Here is a 23752-nt window from a genome sequence, read left to right on the forward strand (position 1 = left end):
TGTGGTGTGGTGTGTGTGTGTGTGTGTGTGTGTGTGTGTATCAGTACAGTTTTGCCAGTATGTATTACTAGAGAATTCCACATTGAGGAAGGACATAGGCATGGCGCTGTGAGATGAGACTCAGAATGCACCGATTTCCCACTCCTGTCCTTGTCCTGGCACTATGATGCCTTCCAGGCCCCTCCAGGCCCCATATTGCATTTAGATTATATTTAGTCATGGCCTCTAGGGCTCCAGTTTCTACAGTCATCCCTTGCCCATGTTGACCTTTGGAAGTTTTGAAGACTGCTGTCCAGTTTTGCTGAGAAGTGTCTGTCAAGTTCGGTCTCTCCTGTGTCATCTCAGGACTTAGCTGAGGCTGTACAGGACTTAGCTGAGGTTGCACAGGACTTAGCTGAGGCTGTACATTTTTGGCAAGAGTAGCACAGAAGTTAAGCTATCCCCTCATCCACGGCTCCTGGGAACACAGCCCCTGAGAACACTCGTCAGACACTGCAAGCACCTGATGAACACTGTAACGCTTCCTGTTAGACCGTTATTCATCTTATCAGGCTAGCTGTGCTTGTGACATAGGACACAGGGTGTGGCTTTAGAATTTCTTATACAGTATTAGTTCTTTTCTAAGGAAACCAGAAAACATTTAACATAGTGTTTTTCAGAAAAAGCTTGCCAGGGGAATTATCTGAGCCTTTAGTCCTATCACTCAGGAAGCAGAGGCAGGCAAATCTCTTGTGAGTTCAAAGCTAGCCTGGTCTACATAGGGAGACACTGCCTCAAAAAGGATAGGGAAGGCTCTTATCAAAGAACTTGAACTGTTCCTTTTGGGGGATGTCTCTGTAATGAGATTATATAATTTTTCGGGAAACTGCATCTTTTAGACTAGAGTAGGGCAGGTTGATAAATTTGCCTTATAAGGTCACAATGACTGAAATCAGCATACACATGCAAGCAGGCAGGCAGGCATGCACGCACACTCGCATGGCACACACATGGTCCCAAGGGCTGCTTGGCTTTGTGTATTAATCTGGTAGAGAGCACACATTATTCCTGAGGTAAATAAGCCTGGCTGCACAGTGATAAGTCTCCCTTGCTGTGCAGATGACAGGACGTACCACTTCCAAGCGGAAGACGAACAAGAATGTCAGATGTAAGTTCTGTGGATGGGGCTGGGACCAGGGGTGGGAGTGGGCGTGTTCACCCAGCTAACCCCCCACGCTGCTGCTGTTTGCCCAGATGGATGTCTGTACTGCAGAACAGCAAAGAGGAAGCTCTGAACAACGCGTTTAAGGGTGATGACAACACCGGAGAAAATAACATCGTCCAAGAGCTGACCAAGGAGATCATCTCGGAGGTGCAGAGGATGACGGGAAATGACGTGTGCTGCGACTGTGGGGCACCAGGTGACCCGGGAACCGGGCCCCAACCCCTGCTCTAGGGCATTCAGATTCCAGGGATGCCTGGAATCCACCCATTGATTTTTTTTTTTTCCACTCTCATTTTAAACATGAAATTGGTGCAGCTCAGTCTGGGTTCATCCCATTACACAAATGCTTAATGAACTGTGTACAGAGCACAATGGGGCGCATGGGTGGGAAATCCCTGCCTGCTGGGCCCAGGGCAGGACCATGGGAAGACAGCCTGGTGGAGATGAAAAGATTATACCCACAGCGGCTTTCAGACAATGAAAACTGAAGGGTGAGCAGTGCGGGTGAGCTGTGGCCACTGGTCTCACAGGCTCTGAGGGGCTGTGAAGGTACAGTGGGGGCCTTTGCCTAGGATTTATGTCAACCTTTCTGTCCTACTTAGAGGACTGTTTAAAGTAACTTTCAGGCAGACTCTTTGACCCAGGAAGAGAGCTACAGACTGTCGAACAACTGAAATGAGCGATGGATTTATCTGTCACAATTTGTGTTTGGATTTTGATAGAATTTATCAGAGGGTTTATGTTACTATACAGGAATCTTTACGGATATTATCAACTAGAACTTTAAAGATCAAGGAATTGACATTTTAAGATTGGAGAGGGCTGGGGGTCAGGATCTACATAGTAGCTTTTCTGAATGCTGGTTTACTGAAAACACGGATTTTTGTTTATCTAGTTCTGTGACAGTCTCTATTAAACCACAGTCACAGTAGAGTGGGTAGTTAAAGGTACTATTGAGTGCCTCATTCTCTGAGTTTCTGTTTGGCCTTGGATCTATTAGAAATATCTTTTGGGAGACTAGAGAGATGGCTCAGCAGTTAAGAGCACTGACTGCTCTTCTAGAGGTCCTGAGTTCAATTCCTAGCAACCATGTGGTGGCTCATAACCATCTGTAGTGGGATCTTATGCCCTCTTCTGGTGTGTCTGAAGACAGCTACAGTGTACTCATATATACTTAAAATAATTAATTAACTAACTAATTAATTAATTAATAGAAAAGAGATCTTTGTGGTAGGAGCAGAGGCAGGAAGTAGAATGCCTGAAAACGTAAGAACAGTGAAGCTCTTAGGTGCTCTCAACATCTTCATAAAGAAACCCTGCTGAAGCCAGGTGGTGGTGGCGCAAGCCTTTAATCCCAGAACTTGGGGGATAGAGGCGTGTGGTTCATTGTGAGTTCAAGGCCAGCTAGCCTGGTCTACTGAGCAAGTTCCAGGACAGCCAGGGCTACTTGTGAGACCTGTCTCAAAAAGACAAGGAGGAGGAAGAGGAAGAAGAAGAAGAGGTAGAGGAGGAAGAGGTAGAAGGAAGGAGGAGGAGGAGGAGGAGGAAGAGGTAGAAAGAAGAAGGAGAATGATACATTGATACATTTCGGTAAAATGCTAAGAAAGCACAGATGGTGTGCTATGTTATCTGAACGTGCACTGTTCCCCAAAGCAGAGTGCACACAGAATAACTGAGATACCTGCAAGCATGGGTGCTAGTAATATTTACTAATGTGGGTACAGTTAGTGTGCAGGTGTGCATGTGTCTGTGTGAGTATGTGTGTACATACGTGTACTGGGAGTTGAATTTAGTGCCTTACACGTGCTAAGCAAGCACTGTACCTCTGATCAAAAGTTCCAGCTCACAGTATGCTTTTAAAGATTTATTTGTTTTTACTTAGAGTTATGTGTATGGGTCCGAGTGAGTTTATGCACATCACATGTGTGTAATGCCCAGAGAGGCCAGATTAGGGCATCAGATCCTTTGGAATTGGACTTACAGGTGGTTATAAATAGTCATATGGGTGCTGGGCATGGAACTCTGGTCCTGTGAAAGAGCAGCAGGTGCTCTTGTCACTGAGCCATCTCTCTAGCTCCTCTCCCCAACTCCTACTTTTTTTTTTTTTTTTAAAGAACTTGATGATGACCTCATGGGCAAGATCTTGATGTTTATCTGTGGAGGATTTCAGGGGGCAGGAAGTACTCGGGAGACCTTGTACTCCAATACATCTTAATTTCTATGCTTTATAAATTCAGGATTTGCCTGTCAAGTATTGGCTGGGTCCACACTGTGCACTAAGCACTTGGAAGGGAACTTAAATGAGGAAATGAACATGCCATGTGGGGAAGGTGTAGCTTGAACTCTGAGATGATAGTATGTAAGAGTCCTCTGACTTCAGATGTTCACAGTGCAGTTGACTGTTACCACAGCCCAGACACTCAGCACAGCACAGCACAAACATGGGGTGTGTATTCTGTTACTGTTGGTATCCTGAGATCTTATCCGTCCCCTCCATGCTCTGCTTTGGAGAATCCTTGCTCCTCCTCCTCTGCTCTGCAGTATGGCCGGGTGACTTGCAGTCACTTGTGTTTGGAAGGATAGGAGTTGGAAGGAAAAGCACCTTGTCATTGCTTGTGGATTTGGTGTGATCTTAGATGACCAGGGGTGCCAGCTGTGTCTAGGGTAAAATGCTCATATTCAAAGCCTGACAGGGAGAAACTTCTGCCTCCTGACTGATCTCTGATGGCAAGCTCATGATGTCCCCTTTCCTTTGACAGATCCGACGTGGCTCTCTACCAACCTGGGTATCCTGACTTGCATCGAGTGCTCTGGGATCCACAGGGAGCTGGGGGTTCATTACTCCAGGATGCAGTCCCTGACCTTAGATGTATTGGGAACGTCTGAGCTTCTGGTAATTAGATTTAGACACTCATTGACAATTACTGACTTCCTGACACCAGTGAGTAAGGGTGTGTCTTGTTATGTGATGTTGTTCCTAAATGCAGAAAATGCACATGACTGAGGCTGTGTGGGAGTCTTCTGAAACAGCCATAGTGATAGCTACCCCCGCCCCAACTCCTTCATTAACCAGGCCTGGAAACCAAAGCTCAAGGGCAATAAAGGATTTACTGACCCCAAGCCATCAACTGATTTCTGACAGAACTGTACTCACTTCCTGCTTCAAGCCTCCATTGTCTTCCTGATCCGTACTGTTCCTCTCAGGAGAAACACTGTCTTCCGGTTTTGCTCTCGCTTCTCTGAAATAGTTTTTCATTCTTGGGTCACTGGTAATATGGATGCTTTGTGATAGGGGATGGGGAGTTGGAAGCATGTTTTGAGAAACACCTTCTGGTACCTGATACTTCAGGCCGATTGAGTCACAAGGCCAGTTATGTACTCATGTGGGCTTGGAGGATACTTCAGAGTCCATGGTTTCCATTTGGAAATCTGTGCTCAAAAGTCTTTCCTGAGAGGACTGGGTGTTGGGTAGCAAGTAGTAAGTGGATATTGATTGCCATTGATTTTAATGTCAAGAACAATAATCGTGATAGAACATCAATTCACACAGTCAGTGTTGCTCCCACGGGGTAGTAAATCTTCTTGACAACTCTGAATCTAGTGAGTCTGTATTCATGATGCCTCTGGCTGTCTTGGGGAAGTTTTCCTGTCTTTCCTAGGAATTCCTTGTTTGATCTTGGAGGACAAGAGTGAAGATTAGCTAGCGTGGACCCTGGCATCTCAGACAGCAACATCCCTGGTTACTTATAGCTTATAAATGAAGCAGGCTCAGCAAGTCCCTACAATTTGTTCTTGGTTATGTGTATGGTTCCTGCTGCTGAGACACTGGCCTACATTTTTGAGGTATAGAGCATCTCTGGGGAAGTTGATTATGGCTTAGTTTTTAAATGGTCGCATTGAATTCTCAAGGAAACAGTACCTCAGCAAACACTGATGGACTGCAGCAATTTCTTCTCTTGTCTGCTTACAGCGGAGGGACATGTCAAGTGGTGTATTGTGAGGTAATGGCTTATTCTCATTCTGTGTGTGTTGGCTCATCCGATCTGTATGACTCAACATCCATGGTGTATTATTCCCACCTACCAATGGGGAAACTTTGCTTACATTACCTTAATGTACCCAGGTTCTGCACTCATTCAGGTAACACACTAAACATGAGGCTCCCTTTAATCTGTCTTAGCGCATACTCAATTTGAGACTCCTGGGACACAAACTGGCATCAGTGGTGGCTTGTCTGGCCATGTGGGAAATACGGAAGCATCACATCTGCCCCTCTCCAGAGCCCAACAAATACTCAACAGCAACTCTGAGGAGCAAAGAGCCCCTGATGGAAGCCTGCCTATTCCCCTGGTGTAAACGCTTCTGTCATGGCTTCAAACTACTCTTAGGAATTACTGACTGTGAAACTGGAAAAGGGTGTTTAGTAACAGTGTTCAAGCAAACGTTTTTCATAGAAACATAATATATGTGGGCAACTCCCATCACTGGTAATAGTGAAATGTAGTAAAATTTAGAAGTGATGAAATTTGTCCTCATTTGTTTGTTTGGAACAGGCTCTCATTCTGTAGCTCAGGCTATTCCTGTTTTTTTGTTTGTTTGTTTTTTGTTTGTTTGTTTGGTTGGTTGGTTTTTCGAGACAGGGTTTCTCTGTGTAGCCCTGGCTGTCCTGGAACTCATTCGGTAGACCAGGCTGGCCTCGAACTCAGAAATCCACCTGCCTCTGCCTCCCAAGTGCTGGGATTACAGGCGTGCGCCACCACTGCCCGGGTAGCTCAGGCTATTCCTAAACTCAGATTTCTTCCTTCTTCCTCAGATCCCTATGTGCTTAGAATTCAAGTGTGCACCAACCAACACGCCTAGCAAGATAATGAGCCTCGAATATTTAATATCATAGTTGTTGACATGATTTATCATGTGTTTACATAGTATAATTTTTAACAGTAGCGGTGTCTTAACAGCTGTCTCTCAGAATCCTTAGACATCTAGTAATTAGCTTTCAAGAGCTAGTTAGAGCCTTGCTCAACAATGACTACTTTAACATGTCTCAAAAAGTGGCCTTGGAGAGATGCTTCAGAAGAGGGTGTCAGATACCCGCAAGCTGATGTCACAGGCCACTGACGTTACAGGCCGCTGAGGTACCTGGATGCTGGGAATAAGACTTGGGTCTTCTGTGAGAACAGTGGGTGCTCTTAACTGCCGAGCCATCTCTGCCTCTTACTTTTATTTTTCTTAAAGAAACCTCTATACATTCAGACCAACAGTGTATATGATTCTTTTTCCTTCATTCACCTAAAAGTTTTTGATAAAGGCTTCTTGGTGTGAGGTGATGGTTTTTGCTCACATGTTGCTGCAGCTGGCACTGCTGGGCATGTCGTCTTGTACCCATTTGCTGTTTCCTGTCTTTGGTCCTGTGCCCACAAGTCAGGACTATCTGTGTTCATTCTGTCAACTTACTCAGGCTCGTTATATAGTTTGGATTCTGTCCTTGAGTCGGACCAGCATCTCAGGTTTGTCTCATTCCATGGGCTGCCCCTTCACTCTCTTACTTATGCAGAGCAATTCCAGTTTCCCAGTTTTGCTGTTGTTGGTGAGCTGAGACTTTTAAAATGACCTGAAAGAGACAGCCAGCGCATGAGCAGGACCTGAGTACACTTCCATTTTCTCTTTGGCATCATGTCTTTGAATGAGAGATCAGTGGCTGTCTGTTCCTGCCCTTCAACATAACCTCAATGTTTTCCTCTCCAGAGGAGGCCTTTGCTCAGTTCCATGGATTATCTCCTGGTTTGCAGAGTTTCCCTGCTGCTGTGCCCTGGCTATTTCTCCATTGTAATGTGTTGTTATTTCAAAGCACACTTTCTGTGTTGACGAGTCGTACCTGGACAGCATCTTTGTAGGTGACTGGTTAGTAATCCTCTCCACTTCCTGCTTTTAAAATTACTTCTCATTCAGTGAAATGGAAGGAGCAGGTGGAGGGTAGTTGGTTCTTTTGGGGAAGTTTGCCACTCAGCCACTTCGGCAGTCCATACTCGGGTAGGCTTAGAGCAGTGGTGACCCCCTTGGAGTTGTCAAATGACCCTTTCATAGGAGTTGACTAAGACCATCTGCATATCAAGTATTTACATATTTAGGTTTATAATGGTAGCAAAATTACAGTCATGAAGTAGCAACAAAACTTAATTTTATGGCTGGGGATCACTACAACAGGAAGAGCTGTATTAAAGGGTCATAGCGTTAGGAAGGCTGAGAGCCACTGGCTTAGAGCTTCAGTGAACCTGCTTCCAGAAACCTATGACAAGTCTGGATTTTAAAGAAATGAATTTTCTCCGTAACACTGAAGAACATTAAAAGAAGCTTTTTGTGGGGGTATGGGGGAGGGTATCATCTGGAAAACTATATTACCTACTAGGGTACTGGTATCATGTGATCTATTTCACGATCATATTTTATGTTAATAAATAAAACCTCAGTATTTTGAAGTTTAGTTTAGAGTGGGATGTGGTGGTTCATGCCTGTGACCTCAAAATTTGGAAGGCTAAAAATGAAGATTGCTGCTACCTTGAGACTAACCTGTGCTACCCAGTGGGTCCCAGGGCCACCCTGGGCTGCAGAGAGAGACCCTGCCTGAAGAGAATAAAGGAAAAAAAGGAATTGAGTTTTAAAGTCTTCAGTCATGTTGGAGGAATGTCAGGAAGCCCAGGAGTTGGTTAGCTGACTCAGCTGTCTTTTGAGGTCTATCTCTACTGCACTGTCAGACATCGGGGCTGGTCAGCCGCAGCCTCAAACCCTGGGAACTGCTTTTCAGCACTGGCATTTCGCTGACACTCAACTAAGCCACTCTGGGTAGTGACTGCAGTTGCTTGGGGCTATGAGAAATTACAGTCAGCTCTCATCCATGAATCATGTTTAGGCTCTCGGCATTGGCATGACTGGAGTGTGTGTGTGTGTGTGTGTGTGTGTGTGTGTGTGTGTGTTTCTCTGGCCTAAATGAGACTCAGAGTCCAACTTGCTCGTGGAATGTACATGTAATACCCCTAAAGATCCTTGGACGCCACAGGCTGTACGCAACCCATTTGAAGTCACAACATAAAACCTACAAGTAAAACCAGGTTCCCAAGCATCTATGTATGTCGTCAGGTACATTAGAGAAATGGCAAGGTCCACACAGATGTTAGGCATATGAACTCCCTTCTCAACCCCTAGATGTTCATGCCCCATCCTTGTTAAGCCCCCTACATTTCTTGATTCTACCTGTACTAGTCACTGTGTCTTCTGGGCCCTAATGCACATGTGTGTCAAAGGGCATGACGTGTCTTCAGGCCTTCCATCCCTACTGGAACAAAGTTGGGGGTAAACAGGGAGCAAGCTAAGGTAAACCAGAACAGATCTAGACTGTGCAGCTGCCAGAGGCCCAGATTGCTATGTGGTGCCTGTGTGCAGAAACTGTGTCGTAGCCCCTTCCCCCATGATACTTCCTCCCCCCCCTTCCGGCAGCTTGAGGACACCAAGCCTAGAGAGGAGTAGGCTTCAGTGGAGTAACCCCTACGGGACCTAAGAGACTTCAGAGAAATCTTTACTTCCCTCATTCTGGTTTCTGTCCTCAAGAGAGGATAGAGAGGTAGGAAAAAGTTGATATCTCTCCCCACGGAAATATGAAGCAGGAATTTTGCTCCAACCAGTCCCAAACTCTAAACCTAGGGTCTAGACAAAACTTCAGGCCTTGTTGTAGCTTCTTAGGCAGCTGCTAAAGATTTATAAAGACTGTTTCCCTGTTCTGAGCATATGTGCAAATCTCAGAGTCTTCTTGGCTATGATCATGCCTGGACTTGGGGTCTTACAGAGCTGAGTAGACTCTTCTGTTGCTGTACCCCCAACACTGTGCCACTTTAAAATATATTTTTTTTCATGTTTTATTGTTTGTATATAGGTGTGTGTGTGCCACAGTGTGCCTATGGAGGTGGCAGGACAACTTTAGGAGACTGTTTTTATCTTCCACCCTTGAGAAACAAGGGTTGTTCTTGTATCTGTTAGTCTGTATATTCTAGCCTAGCTGGCACATGGGCTTCTGGGTAATACTAATGTCTGCCCCTCCCATCTTGCCATAGGAGTGCTGAGATTACAGATGCACACCAGATCCTCCAGCTTTGATGGGTTCCAAGGATCAGAGTCAGGTTGTCAGTTTGAAATTCAAATGCTTTTATCCACTGTGCCATGTCCCTGGTCCCGCCATGTCCCTGGTCCCGCTTCTACCTCTTCTTCCTCTTCTTCCTCCTCTTCTTCCTCTTCCTCCTCTTCTTCCTCCTTCTCCCCCTCTTCTTCCTCCTCCTCCTCTTCTTCTTCCTTCTCATCTTCCTCCTTCTCTCCTCTTCCTCCTCTTCCCCCTCCTTTTCCTCCTCCTCTTCTTCCTCTTCCTCCTCTCCCTCCTCCTCTTCTTCCTCTTCTCTTTTCTTTTTAATTTTATTTATTTTATCAGTTTGCCTCTGTTGTTGGATTGATCCAGTGAAGAACAACATTTGGCTCATACCCAATGCCCAAAACAGCTAAGTTGCTCAGTTCCATGAGAGACTCATTCTGTGTCTGTGAAGCAGCGTGAAGGGTAAAGGTTGAGGCTTCGGTTCCACTGCTTTAAGTGACACTCAGTTGGCCCTCTGTGTCGGGCTTGCAATCTACAAATCCAACCAACCTCAAGTTGAAGTTGTTTAAAATGGGTGCTGGAGAGCTGGCGCAGTGTTGAAGAGCACTTGTTGCTCTTGTGAGGACCTGGGTCCAGTCCCCAGCACCCACACAGTGGCTCACAACCATCTGTAGTTCCAGGGGATCTGACATCTGTGATTATTACATACATGCAGATAAAACACTCATATACATAAGTAAATAATGTGCCCCCCTCCAATAATACTAAAAGGTATTCTAAGAGGTTTTTTTTTTAAAAAAAAAAAAAAACAAATTTGAATTTCCTGAAATCTATCCCATATGTCCTTAGGTGAAATGAGGTGCCTGGCTGCTGAGTCTCTTGGAGACCCACCATCTCCCTGACCCTTGAGCATTCTTTGTTCACTTGTTAAGTAGCTGAGCCTACCAAGGTTTTATCCCATGCTAGACACATGAAGACTTTTCTTGTTGCTCCCTGAACAGTGTCATTTGACAGTGACTTACATGCCACTTCCATGTCTTAGGAATTCGAAGTCATCAAAGCAGTGTAGGATATACCTGGGTCCCCTCATGTTTCCCATCTCTACGGCCCTGGAACCCAGACCCCACACAGGGAGAGACCTGTACCAGTGAGCACTCAGGCTTCCTCCTCGGCCGATGTAGCTGAGGTTTTCACTCCGCACATCCACACTTCCTTCAGATGGCAGTGCCAGCTCTTGATGCCAAAGTTCTGGTCAATGCTTGCTCTCCCTGCTCCAAGCATTGCTTCTCAGGGGTCTGCTGACCCCCATGTTTCCCAGCAGGATCCCGTGGCCTCCAGCTCTGGGGGCTTTGACTCTCTCCATGGTTCCAAGTGGTTCCCTTTATAAACCAGGTCTTTTTTTTTTTTTTTTTTTTTTTTTTTTTTTTTTGGTTTTTGGAGACAGGGTTTCTCTTTATAGCCTGGGCTATCCTGGAACTCACTCTGTAGACCAGGCTAACCTTGAACTCAGAAATCCTCCTGCCTCTGCCTCCCAAGTGCTGGGATTTAAAGGCGTGCGCCACCATAGCCCAGCTATAAACCAGGTCTTAGCAGATACGTGAGGTGACAGGTCGCTCCAGTGTTGCATGTGTGTGTGTGTGACATACAGATGTGGTAGTTCCCTGGACCAGCTGTCCCAGCTAAGCAAAGCAGAAGGGAAGCGTTCTGATTCCTGCTGAATTTTTTCCTCCTATCCCCTCTCCACTTAATGCAAACTAGGAGACACTGGGGTGGCTTCTGACATTTATTTTTTGGATCTGAACTTAAGTCAGTCACTCCTCAAGACCCAGATCCTCCCAACAGCCACACCTCCAGACTGTCTCTGTGCACCCTTTGTCTGCATAGGCAGTCTAGCTAAGAAGTTTGACATTGAGTCACTCACTGTGTTTCCGATGATGAAGTTAAATAATCTGTTTTTTCCAATCCTTGTGTAAGATGTGCCCTACCAGTATTGTTTCGGGAAATACTAATGTTTAAAAATCTGACTGGAGGGCCGGGGTGCAGCAGTGCTAGGAATATGTCCTGGAAGCTCACTTTGAGGGCAGGTGCTGAACTCTGTGCTTGGGATGAGGCGGGGGTGTCCCTGCTCTGAAGGAGCTCCTGATTTTGTTTAGCAAACGCCAATTGTCATGTTATCAAGATAGCGTGGCTGTGCCTAGCACTAGGGTACTTGGTGATTATCAGATGTGAAGATATGGTAAAGTCAGAAGACATATCTGGAGATCACCTGGATGTCATTCGTAATGTTGTTAGTGTTTCAGTTTTCCAAGAGTTTTCACCAAAAGTGTCCCATTTGGTCTCTCTCTCTCTCTCTCTCTCTCTCTCTCTCTCTCTCTCTTTCTCTCTCTCTCTCTTTCACTCTCTCACTCACTCACTTTTTCTTGAATTTCATACTGTATACCCTAATCCCATCCATCTCCCTTTCCCCTCATACCCACCCTCCACTCTTACAACCTCCCCCGCCAACAGAGAAAAAAACTCTTGTAAAGCTACAGTGTGTTACAATGTGTCCCACAGTGTTCCCTTTTGTCCACTCTTCTTTGCTTGCTAATGTTCACTGCAATGACTTGGTCTGGTACCAGGCCTCTGGCTTCTGCTACACCATCAATACTGGGTCCCCACTGGGACCCCTCTCCGATATCCTGTTGTTGCCCTGTGTCATGGAGATCCTGTAGTTTTGGATCTGTAGGACCAGCCCCATTCATGTACTCCAGCAGTTCATTGATGGGGAGGATATTGGGGTGAGCCAATGCAAAGCAGTGACTCTGGGCCTGAGAGGTGTCTGAGCTGCTCAGCCCACAAGCTCTCCAGCTCTCACCCCCATGGGCGGGGTTACCAGCAACCCTGCCCCCTAGTCCCACCAGGCAGAGTCCACTCTCCTGAGTGCCACAGCCCATGGGGGACATGGCTAATTCTCCCACTCTCAACACTGTCATGACCCTGGGGCCAGCTCTCCTACTTGCCATAGGTGGTGAAGGATGGAGGGGTGGGGAGAAGTGTGTCTCAGCTTGGTTTCACTACTGCAGACAAGAGACAGAGCTGGCTCTCCTGAGCTCATGCATGACCTTGGGACTGGCTCGCCTGCAACCACCATATCTGGGGCCAGCTCTACTCTGCTGCCCAGGAGAGGTGCAGGGCCTGTTCTCCTCAGCGCTGTGGCAGGTGAGGAGCAGGGACAGCTCCCCTGCTCTCTAGACCCCATTGGGACCAGCTCTCCTGCCTGCCACTGGTGGTAAGGGCAAATGGGAGGGGAGGGGATTTCTCCCTGGCCTATGAACCCCACCGCGCAGCAGGCAAGAGTCAGGGCCATCTCACCCACAACCCCCACATCCAGGGCCAAGTCCTGGTCCCGTGTGTCTCTGCGACACTACTCACAGCTGCTGTGAAGAAGGCTGTGGGTGAAAGAGTTTCTGCAGGAAGGCAGGTTAGAATGTAGATCACCATGGATCGAGTTCCTGCTTCTCCAAGGCTGTGGTGACTGGCGTCCATTTTCCACAGAATCCTCTGCAGGTCATCATGCTGTGCTGATACCATGGGGCTTTGCGTTCTGTGCCTTTTCATTAAAAGCAAACCACTTTATCGTGCTATTTCTTAGTGGCCATTAAATAAATCATCAGATTGTGAATAATGGACAGCAGTGGAGTGTATTAATAATTGAATACTCTGAAATAGACTTCTATTTTTGCAGCTTGCCAAGAATATTGGGAATGCAGGCTTTAATGAAATCATGGAGTGTTGCCTCCCGTCTGAGGACCCAGTCAAACCCAACCCAGGCAGCGACATGTGAGTATTAGGTTGGCTGTTCTCATTTGCCCTTCCTGAGCCCTGCAGGCAGGGAGACAGTGCATCAGTTGTTGATTCCTGCTAGCTAAAATTGTTGATTTGTTTTCATTTTGATGTTTTTCATCCTTAGTCATTTCTGTGTGTCCAAGCAGGGTTATTAGCAGCTATACGAGAAGGGCATTGCAGTGAGTCTGGCTCACTGCTGTCATGGACCCCTGTGCCCCTTGCCACTGTTCTTCCTCTCTGCCCACTTTCCTAGCATGGTGAATTGTGCCCCGCCCTCACAGACAGGCAACCATGCACCATTTCTTGTGCCAGTGTCCTTCCAGGTGTACAACCTGTTGTCTCCCCCAGAAAACCTCTATGTGTTTTACCGTTGCTACAAACTGTAACTGAGAAGCTGTCGTACCTCACTGGGATTCTAGCTGGCCCATTGATGGAGCCAGTACAACAGGGATTCCTACCAACTCTATCAAAGTCTTTTTTTCACCACACCTGGCTTGAGGAGCTAGACAGAGAAGTGCATCTTGCCCCTCAGACATCATCCCTGTTTCTTAAAATGGCCTATCTGCCCTGGGGAGGGTGGGGGGGAGCTTGGGATGGTATGCCTGCAGGGAACAATGCAAAGTGAAGGAGAGGAGAAAGGAGCAGGTCTCCCAGCCAGCAAGCAAGCACCTGCGTATAGGCGTGACAGCAGAAGGAAACTAGAATAGAATAGAGAAGAAAAGAAAGGTTTGCAGTCTGTGAGCCAGACCTCATTTCACTGGGCTAGGCCTGAAATTGAGTTAGTAGTTAGGGTTGCCCCAAAGGACACTGAGTGATGAGGGACAGAGTCTTTAAGAGCAGTTTTACAGGTGGTGATGGTGTACAGAGCCTGTATAAAGCAGAACACACTTAGATTTTTGTAACTGTTCTGTTTGGGAACCTGAGGCAGCGGAAGTGCAGGACCTGTGTTATCTTGCACTCTGATTCACTGAGGGCATGGAGAAATTCTGGAGGGCAAGCAGAAAACTTGTCAGTTGTTGGCTGTCTTGGGCGTCAAGACTAAGAAGTTAGTCTAACGTCTTGCAGGTGTTAGATTATGTCAGTTTATGTTTTCATCCTGTAGTAAGCAAACATTTGTGACATAGTGTCTCCCAGAGACTGGATAACATGGTTACAAAGCATCGTCTTCTTTATATGAAGTTGTCCATTTCAAGTCTGACTTGAAGAGGCATTAGGAGCCCGCATTCTTGGCCACAGAATGGGGCAGGTTCTTTGTCATCTGAGTCTGAACCTTAGTTTCTATAATAAAAAGGGAGAGCACGCTGACCCCCTCAGAGAGGCACTGGGGGAGTTAGAAAGATGACTCACACTCAGTTAGGCCTTGAATGATATTGGCAACAGAGTCTATACAAGTGCCCTGGCTGCCTTTGAGAAAAGAGGATCCCTTGCAATCTAGGGTTCTCTTGTGACCCACGGAGGCCCAGTGCCTTCCTGGACAACTGGATGACCCCAACTAGTGAAGGAAATGTCACGGCCCACTATGGCAAGTTTAGTGGCAGCTGTTGCTTGATGCTGGCTTTCTTTGGTGTTTGTCTCACTGAGGTCCCAGCCTTCTGGAATGCTATAATACCAGTCAACCTGAAACAAAAAGTATAGCAAAATACTTCTTTTTAAGTACTAGGATTAGCAGCTAGAGAAATGTTGCCACTGTTAAGAGCACTTGTTGCTCTTGAGGAAGACCTAGGATCAGATCCCAGCACTTACATGATGGCTTCAGTGATTCAGAACCCTGGTTCTTGAGGACCTAATGCCTTCTTCTGGCCTCTGCAGGCACCAGGAATGTATATGGTGTATGTATGTATGTGTGTATGTGTGTGTGTATATATATATTACTCAGACACATAAAAACAAATAAATCTTTTTTAAAAAAGACTAGCAGGAGTCCTTATGAAATCAGGCATCTGTTTGTTTGAGGGGCAATTGATTCTAAAAATGAATACCACCTCTCAATACCTGGGCGTGCGTGCACACACAGACACACGCAGGAGCAGACATGGTGGTTCATGACTGTAATCCCTGCAAGGGCAAGGTTGAGGCAGGGGGATTATGCATTTGGAGCTAGTCTGGACTCTATAGTGAGTTCTAGGTTAACCTGGGATACATTGTGAGTTTAAGGCTAGCATGGGTGGCATAAGGGGGACCCTTAGTCTGGTTCCTCACACCCAAATACAAGAAGAAGATGTATTGTGTGACTCTGTGTGCTTCCAGCAGCCGCCTGTTTCTTATAACACTCCATCACACTTTACAATATACTTGGATTTTCACATATTGTTCTGCAAATTACATTTCACTCATTTTCTGTATTTGCCCCCACAGTATGTTGCTTGTAGTGGTTCCGTAAATGTTTAATGGCTCAACAAATCACATAAATAGCCCCAGTTCTATGCCTGCTTCATTCAGCAAACATTTTATTTCTAGATTTGATTGAATGAGCTGCCTGCAGCTTGGAGTAAGCACACACCATCTTTAACCGTATGCTGAAGGGGAAAGCAAAGGCACCCTCTAATGGCCTGTGAACCCCCAGTTGGGAGTGGAGGCAGAGAGCATGTGTAACTGGGCCACCCAGAGGCCAGATAGCATCTGCTCATAGAGGCAGACTGACTCTGAAGAAGCAGCAGGAAGCCCTCCACCCGCAACAACGCCAGATGGATCAGTCTGCAGTCTCCCGCTGCTTTTCTCCACACATCTCAGGCTATACATTTAAAAGAAAAACCGAGAACACACTAAATGGCACAGTCTATCTTGATGTAACCAGGGGTCAGAGTGGGTTACAGAGATCTGTCCTGTGTTTGGGTTAGAACCACCTTCAGGGGACTCAGAGCCTAGGATGGATGAATACCCATTTAAAACAACAACAGCAACAAAACCACCAAAAACGGAAAAAAAAATAATCCCATCACTTTAGTAGCTGAAGCAGGAGAATTGGGAATTTGAGGCCAACCTGGGTTATATAGCAAAAAACAAACAAAAAACCATAGCTTAAGGCTGGTGAGTTGGCTCCATGGTTAAGAGTGCACACTACTCTTGCATGTGACCTAAGTTGAGATCTCAGCACCCATATATGGCTCCCAGGCTGTCCTTTTAGTTCCAGGGCATCCAAAGCCTTTGTCCCACCTTTTAGGCAGCAGGCATGCATACGTGCAAGCTAAACACTCATACACATAAAACAAAGTAGGTCTTAAAACCAAGAGCTGAGGATGTCCTTCCAGTGATAGGGAGCTTGTGCCTGACATGCACGTGGCCCTAGGTTCAGTCCCTACCCCAAATAAATAGATAAGTAAAGGAACTCAGCTGCTTCTATCCCGTCTTTGTCCATTAGGAGTCACAGAGAGTGCCCCACGTTGTTACACCGAACTTGACAACTGTCCTGTCACCAGAGCCCACTGAGTCTAAGGCATGGCATACATTCCCCATGAAGGCTGTCCCACTATGGTTTGGTAATTCTTGAAAGTCCCACACTGGAAAAGATCTCCAGCTCTGAACTGGCCCAGGCCAGGGCATTTCCCAGTGGGCTCAAGAAGCTACCCATTTTTCCTCTGCCGGCTTCATCGTGCTTATCTGTACTGTGGGGATCAGTGAATCAGACCGTCTCCATGATGCTTAGTGCCTTGTGGACAGGTTGATGTGCTTTATCAAGGCTTGTGCCTCAAGGCAGACCTGGAACTCTCTAGATTGGGACTACACATGAACAGCGTGAAGACTGAAGTGACTAGGTATGCCCTGCCCTCCTGCTGGGGCCTGTTCTAGAGGAGAAGGCAGGGATCTCCATCCTGGGTTGAATGACTGTCTTCACGGTCCCCCAGTTAAACAAGCTTTGCTTCTATGTGTTCTGCTCCCAGAGAGCTCAGGCAGGTTGTCTAAGGTAGACTGAAGGCAGGTTTAGGAAGTCTACCACTGCTACTGCAGGAACAGGGAGAGAAGGTGTGGGAAGTGTGGGCCTGGGTGTTTCCCTCTCTGGGTCCTGTCCTCCTGGAGATGAGAGGCCATGTGGGCAGTGGCTTTTAGCTTAGCTCACTCACCTCTTGATGCCAGCTTCTAGGAGTGCCTCTCCTAGTGTTGGCATCTTACAGTGCCCGTGTTGCGGGTCCTGGCTTAGGGAAATGCCATCTGTAGGCCCCAGTGGGATGATAGAAAGACACCCCCATTCATTTTTCGCTACAAAGGAGAGGATGTCAGTATTGTGTTTCAAAATGCTGAGTAGACCCACACACTCCTGAACCCCAGTGTCTGTCAGCTAGAACGCCTGCGATTTGAGGGTTTGACACCTTTGTCACTTAGTTTACTCTGATTCCCTGCCACTGGTGAATGTGCCCCTTTTTAAGGCTACAAAGGACAGGGTGCAGATGTGGCTATCAGGTAAATCAGAAGGCAGACAACGTACTAGGGAGAGCCAGAACAGAGATTAGGTCAGGGTGGCCAGCCTGTCTGAAGAGGGGGGTTGGAACATGCAGGAGGAACTTGGGTGACAGCAGAGAAAGACTTGAGCGTGTGGGTAGAGGGATGTGAGCAAGTCAGGCAAATTTGTGGATGGGTTAGGTGTGGAGGCTGCAGCATGCTGAGGGAGCGCTCAGGGCTATGGAAGGAGGCAGCTGGGAAAAGATAAAAAAAGCCACGCATCTCACCTCTGTCCCTATAACTGGGTGATGCCCAGGACTGTTGGGTGGGCTTTGGTACCTCTGATACTGGAAGCTAGACATGCCTCTACTTAAGGAAGGTGCCCACAGGGCCCCAAGAGGGCTGGACATGGTTGTAGACAATGGACTACTGGGTGGACAGAGGCCCTCAGTGTTTGACCCATCCGGCATGTCTGGTTTCAGGATTGCAAGGAAGGACTACATCACAGCCAAGTACATGGAGAGGAGATATGCACGGAAAAAGCATGCAGACACCGTGGCGAAGCTCCACAGCCTTTGTGAGGCCGTCAAGACCAGAGACATTTTTGGGTTACTCCAAGCTTATGCTGACGGTGTGGACCTGACAGAGAAAATCCCACTGGCCAATGGGCATGTAAGAGGGGCTGCAGAGGATGGGAAGTGCGGGTAGGACGAGAGAGGTGTGCAGTGGGTTATTCTCCGTGTCCTATCAGTCCCTGGGGAGAAATAGGTGGCATGCTTTCTTTTAATGGGTAAATAAATGTATGGGTTGGACATACATTATCATAGCTGCTTGGACCATAGTGTTTTAATTTGGGGTGTTTTTTAGGTGTTGACATACTTGATACATGTTGAGAGCTTAGAGATGGGACACAGCCGACTCATGTCTCCCATAGGCCGGGTACACAGAAGCGATTTTGTACAGTCTCCTCAGCGCGCCTCCATTTTAACTGTTAGCCGTCATCTGCGCTCGAGTGTGGAATTTTCCTCCTGTCGAAAAGTTTAGGGTCGTGTCGCATTTTAGATTTATGACCTGCATTCGGGATGCCCAACCCATTCATATCCAACATCATTATGATATGTGGTCAGCGTTTTGATATATATTCACACTGTGGAATGGCCACAAGACAGACAGATCACCTCATATGCTGGTCTTTTGTCGTGGAGACATTTCAAATCTACTCAGCAATTTTGGATTCAAATACGTGATCAGCAACAACCACTGCTATACGACAGGACCTATTCCCCACTCCCCAACCCTTCCATACACACACACCTTTTTTTTTTTAAGACTTGAACTTTGCTAGCAATCCTCCTGCCTCAGCTTTCTGGGTACTGAGATTATTCTTGTACACCATCATACCCAGACTGACTCCTTTCAAACTGAACCTTTGTATTTTGGTTTGTTCTTTTTTTTTTTTTTAAAGATTAATTAAATTTTGTGTGTATGTACCTAAGTGTATACAGGCACCACACATATGTGGGCATCCTCCAAGGCCAAAAGAGGGTGTCAGGTCCCTTAGAGCTGGAGTTACAGATGGCAGTGAGCCAACATGAGTCCCTATGAGAGCAGCAAGCCTTTTAACTGCTGAGCTGTCTCTTTAACCCTGTTGGTTTAGTCTTAAGCCAAAAGTGTAAGGCCAGATGTTGAAGGAAATGTTCAACAATGTAGTGCCAGATGTTCCCATCTGAGGTGGAAGGGAATACGTCCTCCGATGCCCGAAACCCTGAGCACCTCTGAGGCCGTGCTGAGGAGCGCTGCGGCAAGGACCATCTTGTAGTTCACACTCTGAGCATCCTCCCAAAGGGATGAGTAGAACACCTTCTCCAGTCTCCAGATCTTGCTCTTGGGATCATGTGTGTTATACTGTTGGTACCTAAGGAGCTGCCTAGTCTCCTGGCCTTCCTGACTGAGTCCCCATAGTTCAGGTCCAAAGAACCTCCTGGTCTTAGGCACATCCTGGTCTCCAGATGGATTCATCATCCAGTATGGTGGGGTACTAGGTAGGGTATCATGTTTGGATCCAGAATTCTAGGCTAAGCTAGATCCCTTGAGTGGGAACATTGAAAGGTGACACCATTTTCTCCTGGCGACATAGGCTATCCCTAAGTATTAGCAGTGTCACTTCCGTTCTCTCTCAAGAGAGGGAATGTCTAGAGCAGCATGTCCCCACAACTGCCAGAGGACTGAGCAGGCAGGGCAAGTGAAGAATGAGCCAGCCACCCTGTTCATGCCTTCTGTGTTTTGACTGTTTGCTTCTACTTTTTGACCCATTCACCTGGTGGTGATGTAGGGATTGGGACACAATTGAAATGGCTTGGAATCCCCAGCGGTTCTCACTTCCTGCAAGTAGGGAGGGATAGGAAAGTTATGATGTCTTACTTCCTTTTTCTATTTCTGTGATAGGGCACCGTGACCAAGACTACTTGTAGAAGAAAGTGTTTATTTGGGGATTACGGTTTCGGTGGGTTAGAATTCATTTCCCACCACGGTGGGGAGCATGGCAGCAGGCAGGCAGGCCTGGTTCTGGGAAGTGGCTGAGATCTCACATCTTAAGATACATCCATAAGACACAGACAGACAGACAGACAGACAGACAGGCAGGCAGGCAGACAGAGAGACTGGACTGGACTGGACTGGACTGGGAATGTCACAAATCTTTTTAAACCTCTAAGTCCACCCCTAGGAACACACCTCCTCCACTAAATCCACACCTTCTCATGCTTTCCAGATTGTTCCACCAACTGGGGACCAAATATTCAAACATGTGAGCCTCCAGAGGCCGTTCTCATTCAGACACCACATATGCCTTTTGCTGTGGAGATTAAAAAGTGAACATTCTGTATTGTAGATAAATGTTTTGGGGGGAAAGGTAGAAAGGCTTTTAAAGGGACACATGCTATTTCACCTTGGTGGTTCTGGGATTGAAAGATGCCACTGAAATTCCAAATGTCTTGGTTTGAATTTTAGGAGCCAGATGAAACAGCCCTCCATCTTGCAGTCAGATCTGTGGACCGGACTTCCCTCCACATTGTAGACTTCCTGGTCCAGAACAGGTGGGTATCTCAAAAATAAGCAGAGTTTCAGTTCTCTTGGGCTTCTGAGGAGGGGACCAGATACTGTCTCCACTACTTGGGCTGTGTTGCCAAGATGCTCATATCTCAGATTTAAATATGAATTTATGGGAATTTCCTAGAAAAGCCCCGCAGTGTAAGAACAGAAGGCCATCTTCATAATACCTGCAAAATCTAGAGTCTAGGAGAGACTCCAAGGAACCATGGCTGCTCAATTCCCAGCCCTGGGCAAGACCATGTGGGTGTCAGGGCCATCATCTGTGACATGAACATTTCTCTGGTTTGTCCTGTGGGTGGGTCTTTCCCATATCAGTCCCTACCCAGCGCCTCAATAGCAGAAAGATATGAGGGGATAAAGATGTATTAGCCCCTGTCCTAAGCCAGGAATTATAAATCAGAACTCAGTGAAGGCTGCTTCCTTTGAGTTGAGAGGCCATTTGTAATCATTGACTAGAAACAGCCTTCTGAGTTGTTCAGTGTGTGCTGCGTCCGTGCCTGCATGGTGACTGCAAGCCACATGCTAAGACACTTCAGCCTGCACGGTGACTCCCTAATTGTGGCTGGGGTTGGCTATGTTGGCGCAGAGGATGCTGGTTAAATGCTGCATGTGTAATGGGAAGTTCTTGTGTGACAGCAACAGAAGATGGTTTATATTTGTGGCCTCTGCCCTTCCCTGTCATTCCTGGGCAATGGAGTGAGGGAACAGCTGGAAAGTAGGAGAGACCTGCAGGACAGTCGTCCCTAAGACCTGCAGTTCCTTGTGAAGCTAGGTTCACAGAACTCAGGGTTGAGTCAGTTAAACTCTCTCCTCTGAGCCCAGCCCAGGGCCTGAATGCTGACTCAGTGGACATTTGATAAGTAGCTGATTTGTATCTGCTTCCACATAAACTCTCCCTGGGGAGGAGTCTGATTGTCTTCTCCTAAGACAGAAGGTAGATAGAGATAGAGGATGCATAGGCTAGGAAGCGGTTTGGGGTGAGCTCAGTGGTAAGCACTTGCTTCACGTCCATGAACTGCTGCGAGTACCATCCTCGGCACTGCACAAAGCAAGAAAAGGAAAGGTGGTTCTTTCTTACACTGATGCAGCCGTTGTCCTGCTGGGAGCAGTGGGTACCAAACCAAGGACACTTCTGTTTCCATTTGTCTGCCGGTGGATGCACAGCCCCGTCCTTTATTGCGGTGGCGTGACTTTGGGTGATGATTGCTTTTATCACCTATGTGGAACACATGCACCTTTGGTTTTGGATAATCTCGTCTTGGTAGGAGAACCTGGGAAAGTCTTCAGAAGTGTCCCCCTTCACCCACTTTCAGGAGGCTATCCTAGGGCCAGCAGGCTTGCAGGAGCCTTGGGACACCAAACTTAACAGTAGCATTCCCTTCCCTGGTAGAAACAAAATGAAGGGGGATGGAGAGATGGCCCAGTGATCGAGAGCACTGGTTGTTCTTCTGGAGGACCTGGCTTCAGTTCTCAGTACCCACATGGTGGCTCATAACCAGCTAGTCCTCCAATCCTAGGGAATACAATCCCTTCTTCTGGTTTCCACTGGTACCAGGCATATACATGATACCCAGGCATACATATAAATATAAATATCTATACATATAAAATAAAATAATTTTAAAAAGAAAATGAAAAGTTTGCTTGTTGTCCAGGGTAACAGGAAGGGCCAGTTGTATAGACCAAATGGGTGACAGGCAGGGCCGGATGTGTAGACTGAATGGGTGACAGGCAGGGCTTGTTGTGTAGACTGGATGGTGGACCTGGTGCCCTTGTTACCACAGGACAAGAGAGAAGAGGACAGAGGCACTGAGATTGCTCCAGGGTGTCCTCTCTAGCCTAGTGATTCTCAACCTTCCTAGTGCTGCGACCCTGTAATACAGTTCTTCACCTTGCGGTGACCCCCAACCATGAGTTTTGTTACTACTTCATAACTGTAATTATGCTACTGTTATGAATTGTAAATATATGTGTTTTCCAATGGTGTTAGGTCATTTGACCACCAAAGAGTTACACATCACGGCTCTAACCCAAACTCAGCAACAATGCAGCCACCATTGGTCTACTCTGCCGTCTTGTAGTCTCACAGTGGGGATGCTCCCTGGCTGCCTTCATGCTAGCTAGTCTGGTGCCCACTCACTGCGGGCTTAACTTAGATACATTGTCTGCTGCTAACTCACATGTCTGTCCACAGTCTGCAGGGCTGTCCTCATCCGCTGGCTTATGACTGATTTATCTTTTTCCATCCATGTTCCGAGCAGTGGGAACCTGGATAAACAGACAGGCAAGGGCAGCACAGCCCTGCACTACTGCTGCCTGACTGACAATGCTGAGTGCCTCAAGCTCCTCCTGCGGGGAAAGGCCTCCATTGAGATAGGTAAGCCACCTGGGTACGCTGGGTGCTCCTCTGCTGGCCCCTCTGCCTCCTCTCCGCAGCTCTGCACTTCTCTTGTTCGGAGTATTTCTCCCACTAGAAAGAGCGCCTCTCCCTACCTGTCCTGCAGAGTGCCTTGTCCTGGGTATCCAAAGGCTCCGCCTGTTGTCTGTCTTAGCCTTTGGCCTAACCTGCAGGCTTTAGGAATGATGAGGCTAGGCCTTGCAGCTGGGTGAATCTAGATCCACTGTGTAGCGATTTTAGCTCACCTCCTGAGATCAGACAAGGCCTTTCTTTGAGGAGGTGCTGGTCACTGCCCTCTCTTGCAGTGCCTGCAACAGGTCCTAATCCTGCCTGGACTTTGTTTCTCCTTAGTTGTGGGTCTTCCACTGTCAGGGCATCTTACCCAGAGCTATCAAGGTAGGCTTGGGTCCTGGGGAAGTATTTGAAGAACTACTGAACAAAGAAAAAAAAAAAAGCATGTCCTGCTCAAAACCCTTGCTTTTAAAAACTGAGCAAGCCAAAGGGAGGAGATCATTATAGTTTGAATCCAACTAAGTCTCTACAAGAATTCCAGCAAACCAGAGCTATAGCGATGCTCTGTCTGAATTAAAAAAGGAGGAGGAGGAGGGGGAGGAGGAGGAGGAAGGAGAGGAGGAAGAAGAGGAAGAGGAGGAGGAAGAAAGGAAGAAAGGAAGGAAGGAAGGAAGGAAGGAAGGAAGGAAGGAAG

General features: G+C 47.1%; 1 protein-coding gene across 1 annotated transcript in view; it reads left to right on the plus strand.

The window, feature by feature from the left end:
- Positions 1-23752, plus strand: part of Asap2 (ArfGAP with SH3 domain, ankyrin repeat and PH domain 2) — a 116919-nt gene that overhangs the window by 73999 nt on the left and 19168 nt on the right. The window contains exons 12-18 of the mRNA XM_028777751.1: positions 1099-1147; positions 1234-1400; positions 3964-4097; positions 13063-13157; positions 18020-18209; positions 20547-20632; positions 22910-23025. Of these exons, the coding sequence (XP_028633584.1) occupies positions 1099-1147; positions 1234-1400; positions 3964-4097; positions 13063-13157; positions 18020-18209; positions 20547-20632; positions 22910-23025 (837 nt within the window). The remainder of the gene's footprint in view (positions 1-1098; positions 1148-1233; positions 1401-3963; positions 4098-13062; positions 13158-18019; positions 18210-20546; positions 20633-22909; positions 23026-23752) is intronic.

This window comes from Grammomys surdaster, unplaced genomic scaffold (genome assembly GCF_004785775.1).
Source record: "Grammomys surdaster isolate TR1022 unplaced genomic scaffold, NIH_TR_1.0 314, whole genome shotgun sequence".
Taxonomy (NCBI): Eukaryota; Metazoa; Chordata; class Mammalia; order Rodentia; family Muridae; genus Grammomys; species Grammomys surdaster.